The sequence below is a fragment of the Sander vitreus genome, chromosome 4, assembly GCF_031162955.1.
Source record: "Sander vitreus isolate 19-12246 chromosome 4, sanVit1, whole genome shotgun sequence".
Taxonomy (NCBI): domain Eukaryota; kingdom Metazoa; phylum Chordata; class Actinopteri; order Perciformes; family Percidae; genus Sander; species Sander vitreus.
The window spans coordinates 34,058,935-34,069,597 of record NC_135858.1 but is presented as its reverse complement, the minus strand read 5'-3'; the positions used below and the strand labels follow the sequence as shown (position 1 = coordinate 34,069,597).

Genomic DNA, 10,663 nt, shown 5'->3' with positions numbered 1-10,663 from the left:
CTCCTATAATTTTTCAGACTATATTGCCAATCTACACGAGATTCTTCCAGTTTGGTGGAGCACCATTTACTTTCAAGTTTTTGTGAGATTTATTTTAATTTGCGAGTTTGGGAGTTATACCAAGGTTTCTAGTTTCCTTCGCATCGCCATCTTCTTTTTGATAGGAGCAACCGAGTCTAAAGTACTCCGTAGGCAGGCCGTAGCAGCGTCTACAAAGTTATCAATTTGGGAGGGACTAAAGTTAACATAAGGGTCCTCTGTTATATTAAGGCATGACATGACATCGCCAGGTGCAGATGTAGCCATGGAGCTGGCGTTAGCCTGAGGCTAATGTTTACTAGCTACTCGTAGAAAAGGTGTAGTCCTCCACGCACAGGTACGTAGATTTGCATAGATGCTGGCTCTTTCTATAGACTAAAGGCTACCAGGGGTTTGAAAATAAACAAAAAAACTAAGCAAATAGTACAACGTTATTCTCAATAATAATGCTATTTTCCTCCGTCTGTCTCCTCTCCCTCCACACTCTCACACTGCGTTAGCTTCCGGCACAGACGGTGCGTTCAATGAAACTGGGAAAATCACAAACAGAAATTCCATCACGGAACAGAAATTTCAAAAGGAGAAAATACTGGCATTATTAAGTAAACAATACTTTAAACAAACTTTTTGAGGGTCAGTTCTTAATGTAAACATTAACTGGTGCATTATGAAAAAGAAAGAAGTTTTCTGAGAATCTCTTTCATCAATTAAATCATTGGTGATGCCCAGCTCTACTTATGAGCTCATCTCTGCTAGACAAAGATGTAAAGCTGGGACTTACACTTTGTGGACAAACTCAGTTTTATAGATCTGTCGATTAAATCAACTAATGGATTAGTGTTGATTAAAGTTAACTGCAAGCATACAAACGTAAATAACTAAACTAAAACTGAGTATTGTTGATAAATACACAGTGCAAGTGACATTTATTCAAATGTAATTTAATCTTCATGGCCTATATGAGTCTGAATATAATATTATTTTATGTAACATTTTAAAGCTTTGTATTTATATGAGAAGCTTCTTTCCAGCTGTTGATTTGTGTGAGCAAAGAACTCAACCTTCTGATCAATAATCATCTATTATTCTTTTCTCTTCAGCTGTAAAGTAACCAACAGTTTTCTGGTGAAACAGATTTGGACAGTCGACTCATGAACCTCTCAAATACTGGCAGCAATTTCACAACAGCTGTGTATCGGGACAGTTTAAACACAGCTATAATCAAGAATGTGATTACTGTGGTTCTCTGCCTCTCCATCAACTATGTCAACAGTACCCTGGTGTACACATTCACAAAACATCAGGTCTGAGTCTCGTCTATCTTTAGAAATCCATTTTGCATGTATGTACCAAGTTAAAATGAAATGCATCCCATCAAAATCAGAAAAGTATTTCTTGCCAAGTAGGTAACACTTCAAGGAACTTGCCTTGGTGTATGGTGCAAACATAAACAAATAAACAAAAAATATGAAAGAAACGGTAACATCAACAAATATGTACAATATAACAGTTTTAACAATAATGAATAAAGAGAGGGAGCGGCATAAGAACAAAGCGAATCAGAATCAGAGAAATCAAAGGTTTTCACTTTTTCATCACTACTAGAAATGCAACTGTAGCAAGTATCTCACTATCACTAATGTTATCCTCGTTAATATTTTAAAATGAGAAATCCATCTACAACAAAAGGATGAAAAGTTGGAAGTTAGAACGAATGCACGATGCACAATGAGAGTCGTTGCTATGGAGATGATACAGCTTGTCACATTGGTGTAAACTGGCAGGTTTCAGAACGTTGCAGACCAGAACATTGACAGTAGTTGCAAGTTTCAACTTGTCTCAATATGACTCTTTGGTTGAGCTGGGCCTTAAGTTTGATTCATGGTTCTGCGTTGAATCTACCCCGTAGGTACGGAGTAGCCTGACGTTTAAATATAACTACACGTCACAGCGACGCAGAACACAACGAACAAATGTGATTGGTCTGCTTGGCCGTGACCTGGTAGCGTCGCATTTTTGCTCTAAAGCTGCAAAGATTAATCAATTAATCGATTAGTTGTCAACTATTAAATTAATCGCCAACTAAATATTATTTGATTCCAGCTCATTAAATGTGAATATGTTCTAGTTTCTTCACTCCTCTGTGACAGTAAACTGAATTTCGTAAGTCGTGGACAAAATGAGACATTTGAGGAGGTCATCTTGGGCTTTGGAAAACACTGATCGACATTTTTCACCTTTTTCTAACATTTTATAGACCAAGTAACTAATCGATTAATCGGGAAAATAATCAATAGAGTAATCGACAAAGGAAATAATCGTTAGTTGCAGCCCTATTTTGCACCTACTCATTCTCGAGTTCTCATTCTCCGTGAATATCATAGAATCGAGGAGAGGTTTAACTTTTCCTGCTACAGCTTTCCAACCGTGGTCAGACTTGCAGGGGAGACACTCTCTGTCTCCACCGCCCGGATTCGGTATTCGCTCTGAAGCCAATACCCATCACTCTCTCACTCGCTCTACCTCACACTCCCCACACACACACACCGGCTCTGCTATTGTCTTAAAGAGATGTACGTTAGATCGACGCAGACACACCAGCGCAGAAGAATAAATCCTAACAACGGCGTAGGTCAATTACAAATGCTACAGCGTCGGTTCTGCAGAGAGCCAACATACAACCATTTTTATTCTAATACAATAATTGGTAAAGTTTCTACTCTTTCCCTTTGTTTCCTAATCACTTGTGTCCTCCCCTGCAGGTTTTCAATGTGAACCCTCGCTACATCCTGTACATCCACCTGGTGATCAACGATATCATTCTGCTGAGCCTGTTTACCCTCCTTCAGGTCCTGAGTTACATTGTGTACACTCTTAACATCTCGCTTTGTATCATTCTGCTAATGATTGCTACAATAGCCAGTCTAAACAATCCCCTAACACTAGCATTTATGGCAGTAGAGTGTTACATCACCATATGCTTCCCTCTCCGCCACACCCAGATCTGTACAGTCAGGAAAACGTATGTTGTGATCGGCCTGATTTGGGCGATAAGTATACTCTCGATCCTACCAGATTTATTTGTGGCCTTGGCAACAGAATCCCTGGAATTCTTTCGTTTCAGAGTTTTTTGTCTGCGAGATAATGTTTTTAGAGACTCTAATCTGACAGTGAAGAGAGATGTTTCCAACTCAGTGTTTATGGTCATTGTTTATCTCACTTTACTCTATACATACTTCAGGATCCTGTTCGCAGCAAAGGCAGCTGCCAAAGATGCAAAGAAAGCGAGAAACACTGTCCTCCTCCACGGCTTCCAGCTGCTGCTTTGCATGCTTACCTACGTTTATCATCTCATAATACAGGGTCTGACATATTTGTTCCCAAAAGAGGTGCTGGCCATTCGCTTCACTGCCTCGATATTTATTCAGGTACTGCCTCGACTCATCAGTCCGGTTGTTTATGGGCTACGAGACAAGACATTCAGGAATTATCTGAAAATATATCTCTTCTGTACAACTAGTGCTACCACTCATCCACTAACAACTCTAAAGAGGGCATAACATCCTGTTTTTGAGTTGTTCAAGCTACGCTTACACTGTTTCATAATAAAGGGATAGTTCAGATGTTTAGAAGTGTGGTTGTATGAGCTACCTTTCCATAGTCAGTGTATTAGTTACAGTAGAATGCGGTCGGCACGCCCCCATTGTGAAGAAGCAGGCAGGAGTACCGACACGGAAGCTAAGTAATGTCCTGCTGTGGACGGAGGCAGCAGCTAAACGCATTTCATGCAGATGAACATATACAACACTGGGTTAACACAACATTCTCTCGAGCTTCACCTTTTGTCCAAATATCAGTCCCTCCAGAACAACGTGATTATGCGATCGCATAATTCAATGCATAATCAGCCAAAGTCTGCATATTTATGTGGGGGCCGCATTTTTTCAAATACGCTGATTTCCGCGCAAAATATGTGTGGCTTGCATGATTTCATAATCCCCGCATTGTCGTTGCAAAAAAGTCACATGTATCTTAGCAGAAAGTTGAAAAATGTTGCGTTTACTTCACACAAGAGCAGCCATTTTCCCCTGTTGCCATGGGAACGTTATGAAGTGACGTAATTACGCGACGTGAACATCATCGAAAAGCTGCAAACCCCGCGATGAAGCCATGATGAAACCGCAGTTTTTGCAAGTTCCCTCAATTTCATCGCATAAAATTGCATGAATATCCCGCATATTCCATCGCATTTTTTAAGAAAACGTGCCGCATAATGAAGGATTTTTTGCCCGCAACAATCACAAAAAACCTCTGCATTTTTCTGGAAGGACTGAAATATGGTCACATGTGGCTCCGAAATGGCGACCGCAAAAAATGCAAAACCAGCCACAGACACAAACCAATGGGTGAGCTAGAGGTCACGCCCAAACAGGCACATTTTCAACGGGCACAGCTAGTTTACACAATGTGAGGAAAAACCTGCTACTGTATTGATACGGGGTTTTCTATTGGACAGTCAAAGCAGAAACAAATAGTTTTGTGCCGACATATTATAATGATTGTGGTCGTTTTGTTGTCTGAGTAACAGGTGTACATAAGATTATATTTAGTCTTACAGCTAGTCACTTTGTACGGAAGCATCTGCTAATGTCATTTTATTGTAATTTTAGCTAGAATTTACAACTTGGATGCAAACTAAACTTATGAGGCACAAACTGCATGATAAGTTTCAGGCCTTCCCCAATGTTCACTTACTGATGACACACACACACACACACACACACCTTGTTTGTGCCACTTGTGCTATGCCTATGAGGTTGTCTGTTAAATGGACTGAACGTTTGGCTTGTGTGTGTATTTATGTGTTGGTATTGATGTTGATAATTACGTTGATCTTGTCATTTTTTTTATTTTTTACATTTATAGTCATTTTTGCGCTAAACCTGTATGTACTATTATAATCCTTTTATCTTTTCAGGTGTGACATTGTATGATCTGTCCAGGGACAGCAGATGTAAAATAGCCTTTTGGCTAATTCTGGCACATTTTACATTTTTATATGTATTATTAGTGTGCATTGTCCCTGTTAAATAAACCTGAAATAAATAAATAAAATAAATGATCCCATGACAATTGCATTTAACATCTATATATACACACTATAACTACAATATAATAAGTAATTTTAAAAAGGCATCTGACTTACTGTGCGATTGCCACATATGACCTTGGGTACATATATTTTTCTGTGTTATTATCTGTGTATTAAGAGATAATATCTTGATCTTTATTTTACTTTTATTGTGTGTATGGCTCATTTTGTACATTACATTTTAAGAACAAAGATGTCTACTCTAGAATTAAAAAGTATTAAAAAAAACGTTTTAATTAGGGCTGTCAAACGATTAAAAAATGTTAATCGCAATTAATCGCTGAAGTTCTATAGTTAATCGCGATTAATCGCATTTTTTATCACATGATTAAAATTCTATTATTTTGCATTTCAGAACTGTTTTTAAGTACATATTAACAATGGAAAGCAATTCTTACCAGTGTATCTTGATTGGGAATCAAATGAATGCAAAGAAAGTGACTTTATGAACTTGACTATTATGTATTTACTGTAAACAAATGTGTGAATCTGTCATTATTGCACAATTCCTCCAAGTACCTAACTACAACACCACAGCAATTGACTGAGATGTAACAATAACACGTTGCTTATACAGTACAAAAAAATGGTCCAAAAACCAAATGCCACAGCAGGACATTTAACCTTTACATTTCTAACAAGGACTGAGAACAATTGACTGAGATGTAACACTAACAACCACCGTTAAGGCAAACGAGTGCAAAGTCCAGCCAGAGTCAATATAGTGTTTAGTAACTCCTAAATAATGTTGATTACTCACTGACGTCCAGTGATCACCGGTTAATGAGACAGCGTTTGCACTTGGCAGCAGTTCCAGTTTAGCTGCTTTCTCCGTGTCATACAGGCTGTGTATGGTGAAACTACTGTCCCCCTCGATGGCAGTGTATAAGACGGGTCAGAACATTTCAACCGTAGTACGTCTTTAAGACCAGAGTCCTCTACGATGCTGACAGGTCTGCAGTTAGTTGCCACCCATTTTGCAAGAGCTGTAGTAATTTTTTGGGATTTGGTTTCATCCACAGGTCGGCAAGTAGCACTCTCCAAAATACTGCTCAAACTGCGTCACGTTAATATGCTTAGCTCGTAGGTGGTAGCTCAAGCTTGACGTGCTTCATGATATTTTAATTCGGCTTTACACAATGTGCATATGGCTTTCGACTTGCCTACTGAGCCGTCCGGGAGTTTTTTTAAAAGAAAAGCGGCATTCAGAAGTGTGTTGCTGCTGTCTTTCTCCATGCTGGCAGCCTGCCTGCATTCTGCAGCAGAAGATGTGTTATGAAGAAGTACGGCAGCGCCAAAGGGTCAAAATAGTAGCCGTTAGGCACGACGCAAAGCCGAGTGAAGTGTAAAATAAATTAATCGCATGCCGGGATGCAATTAATGTGATTAAAAAAAATTAAACGCATTGCGTCGGCCCTTAATCGCATCGCAATTAACGCGTTAACGCTGACAGCCCTAGTTCTAATATCGCTTATTAACATGGTTTGAATCTTGCTCTCTCTATGTATTCGAAATGCAAATATTTGTGTGCTTACATTTTTAAAAAACATTTATTATCAAAAACTGTTTCTGTTTTGGTGCTCCACGAATAACAGCAAATGTAGAGAATAGTACGGTGGCCGACAGGGGCAAACGCCCTGCAACTTAAGAAAACACAAGCAAATAGACAAAACACAAGCAAATTAAGAAAACAACTTCATTAATTTGACAACACATGCGCAGCATTCAGCAAACGCGCTGCAAATACACACAACACAACCAAATACATAAACGCGCTGCAAATACACACAACACAACCAAATACATAAACGCGCTGCAAATAAAAAACGATGCAAAAAGAAAAGCACACAAACCCAGAAAACAAATGCAACAAAAAAAACGCAGCATCCAGATTACACAACGGAAGTTCTCCAGACCTCTAGAGGGAGCAACTAAGTTGAACAGCTTGATTTTCGACCCCACGGGGAGCGCTCTGCCTTTTTATTAGAGTCGGGTATGGCTGCATAGTAAAAAGAGAACTCCCGTCTCATGCCCTACCGTCCATAGACTGTATATTCAATTCATATTATTATTAGTATTAATAATATATAATATATTATTAATATACAGTCTATGCTCCCGTCTCATGCCCTCCCGGCTGGTGCCGTCCCCGAGCTTCGACTTTTCAAAACAAAAGCTCGCGGTGGTCCGCTATGTCTTTGTACTTTGGTGTTTTGGATGTTTTTGAACTAAACAGTACGGCAATCATGTTAATGAATACAATAACTTTTTCAGCAGATGTCTTACTTACAACACGTTGGAGTTAGCAAAGCAGTTTTGTGTTTATATGTGCGAGCGGGATTTATTCAGTTTGATAAATCCCATGGCTGGTTTACTAAACAGGGAGGGACTATAAATCCTGTCTGTTTTTTGTATTTCAAGAGCGAATTGCTCTACAATATGAATACAGATTGATCTCTTATTTTGTTGGTAACCATTGTTGTATAATCACAATATTACACTTGAGGAGGCCTACACTTCAGTAATTTCGGACCTCGAAATTAAACCCTCTCATGTAATATGGCTTAAACAAACGTCAACGTTAAACGCTGATGCAGTTTTAAATGTTTTATCACCACGAGTTTACAGACGAGACAAACCCACCAAACGAGAGAAAACATATCTCAAACATAGACTTCATATTTACAGTCTATCATCTCACAGTTGCACACCGTTTCATCTCACAGTTGCACACCGCGTTTATGTATTTGGTTGTGTTGTGTGTATTTGCAGTGCGTTTGCTGAATGCTGCGCATGTGTTGTCAAATTAATGAAGTTGTTTTCTTATTTTGCTTGTGTTTTCTTTAGTTGCAGGGTGTTGGCCCCTGTCGGCCACCGTAGAATAGTCTTTTCACAGCAGACATTGTTAAAATGTCATTTTTTTATGATTTCATGCCGAGTTATTTATTACCAAGAAACGTATGATCACATCTCTGGTAAAAACAAAGATTTAAAAGTTGTGTTTTGCATTATTCTTTGAGGAGAAACTCAGTTTTTACAGATCTGTCGATTAAATCAACTAATGGATTAGTCGACAAAATCATACGAGTGTTAGTCAGGACAGACCTAGTCATCACACTGCTTTATGGTGGTTTTTGTGTAAATGTCAGTAATAAAATTAACTAAATATCAAAATAAAAATAACTAAAATTGTGTATTGTTGATGAATACACAGTAAAAGTGACATTTATTCAAATTGAATTGACTCTTTATGGCCTATATGAGTCCAAATCTAATAATGTTTTTCATTTAGCATTGTAAAGCTTTGTATTTAAAAGAGAAGCTTTGTTCCAGCTGGTGATTTGTGTCTGGCAAAGAACTCGACCTTCTGGTCAATAATATTCTATCATTTTGTTCTCTTTAACTCTAACGTAACCAACAGTTTTCTGGTGAAACAGGTTTGGACAGTCGACACATGAACCTCTCAAATACTGGCAGTAATTTCACAACAGCTGTGTATCGGGACACTTTAAACACAGCTATAATCAAGAATGTGATTACTGTGGTTCTCTGCATCTCCATCAACTATGTCAACAGTACCCTGGTGTACACATTCACAAAACATCAGGTCTGAGTCTCGTCTATGTCTAGAAATCCATTCAGCATGTATGCGTGTGTACCAAGTTGAAAATCATTTCATCACTTCATAGGATTAAAAAGTATGTTTTGATATATTCTAATATAATCAGTGCCTGACATGGACTGGTACTCACTTATGATCAATGATATCATCCTGCTGAATCTGTTTACTCTCGTTCAGATGTTGAGTTACATCGTTTTCACTCTTAACGCCTACCTATGCATCGTTCTGCTAATGATTTCTATATTTGCAAATCTAAACAATCCCCTTACACTAGTATACTCTCGATCCTACCAGATTTATTTGTGGCTTTGGCAACAGAATCCCTGGAATTCTTCACTTCCAGAGTTTTTTGTCTCAGACTAAATATTTTCAGAAACTCTAATCTGACAGTGAAGAGAGAGGTTTCCAACTCAGTGTTTTTAGTCATTGTCTGGCTCAGTCTTTTCTATACATACTTCAGGATCCTGTTCGCTGCAAAGGCAGCTGCCACAGATGCCAAGAAAGCGAGGACTCTGTCCTCCTCCACAGCTTCCAGCTGCTGCTGTGTATGCTCACCTACGTTTATGATCTCATGTTACAGGGTCTGACATACTTGTTCCCAAAAGAGGTGCTGGCCATTCGCTACACTGTCTCAGTATTTGTCCAGATTCTGCCTCGACTCATCAGTCCGGTTGTTTATGGGCTACGTGACAAGACATTCAGGAATGACCTGAAAAGATATCTGCTCTGCACAACTAGGGCTAACTACAGTCAGGTCCATAAATATTGGGACATCGACACAATTCTAATCTTTTTGGCTCTGTACACCACCACAATGGAGTTGAAATGAAACGAACAAGATGTGCTTTAACTGCAGACGTTCAGCTTTAATTTGAGGGTATTTACATCCAAATCAGGTGAACGGTGTAGGAATTACAACAGTTTGTATATGTGCCTCCCACTTTTTAAGGGACCAAAAGTAATGGGACAGATTAACAATCATAAATCAAACTTTCATTTTTTAATACTTGGTTGCAAATCCTTTACATTCAATTACAGCCTGAAGTCTGGAACGCATAGACATCACCAGACGCTGGGTTTCATCCCTGGTGATGCTCTGCCAGGCCTCTACTGCAACTGTCTTCAGTTCCTGCTTGTTCTTGGGGCATTTTCCCTTCAGTTTTGTCTTCAGCAAGTGAAATGCATGCTCAATCGGATTCAGGTCAGGTGATTGACTTGGCCATTGCATAACATTCCACTTGTTTCCCTTAAAAAACTCTTTGGTTGCTTTCGCAGTATGCTTCGGGTCATTGTCCATCTGCACTGTGAAGCGCCGTCCAATGAGTTCTGAAGCATTTGGCTGAATATGAGCAGATAATATTGCCCGAAACACTTCAGAATTCATCCTGCTGCTTTTGTCAGCAGTCACATCATCAATAAATACAAGAGAACCAGTTCCATTGGCAGCCATACATGCCCACGCCATGACAATACCACCACCATACTTCACTGATGAGGTGGTATGCTTTGGATCATGAGCAGTTCCTTTCCTTCTCCATACTCTTCTCTTCCCATCACTCTGGTACAAGTTGATCTTTGTCTCATCTGTCCATAGGATGTTGTTCCAGAAATGTGAAGGCTTTTTTTAGATGTTGTTTGGCAAACTCTAATCTGGCCTTCCCGTTTTTGAGGCTCACCAATGGTTCACATCTTGTAGTGAACCCTCTGTATTCACTCTGGTGAAGTCTTCTCTTGATTGTTGACTTTGACACACATACACCTACCTCCTGGAGAGTGTTCTTGATCTGGCCAACTGTTGTGAAGGGTGTTTTCTTCACCAGGGAAAGTATTCTTCGGTCATCCACCACAGT

General features: G+C 39.2%; 1 protein-coding gene across 1 annotated transcript; it reads left to right on the top strand.

Annotated features, from left to right (window-relative positions):
• Positions 1-1,190: 1,190 nt before the first annotated feature.
• LOC144516135 (odorant receptor 131-2-like) lies at positions 1,191-3,599 on the top strand. The gene is made up of 2 exons (XM_078247332.1): positions 1,191-1,343; positions 2,802-3,599. Exons 1-2 carry the CDS (start codon positions 1,191-1,193, stop codon positions 3,597-3,599), a joined length of 951 nt encoding a protein of 316 aa, XP_078103458.1.
• The last annotated feature ends 7,064 nt before the right edge of the window (positions 3,600-10,663 follow it).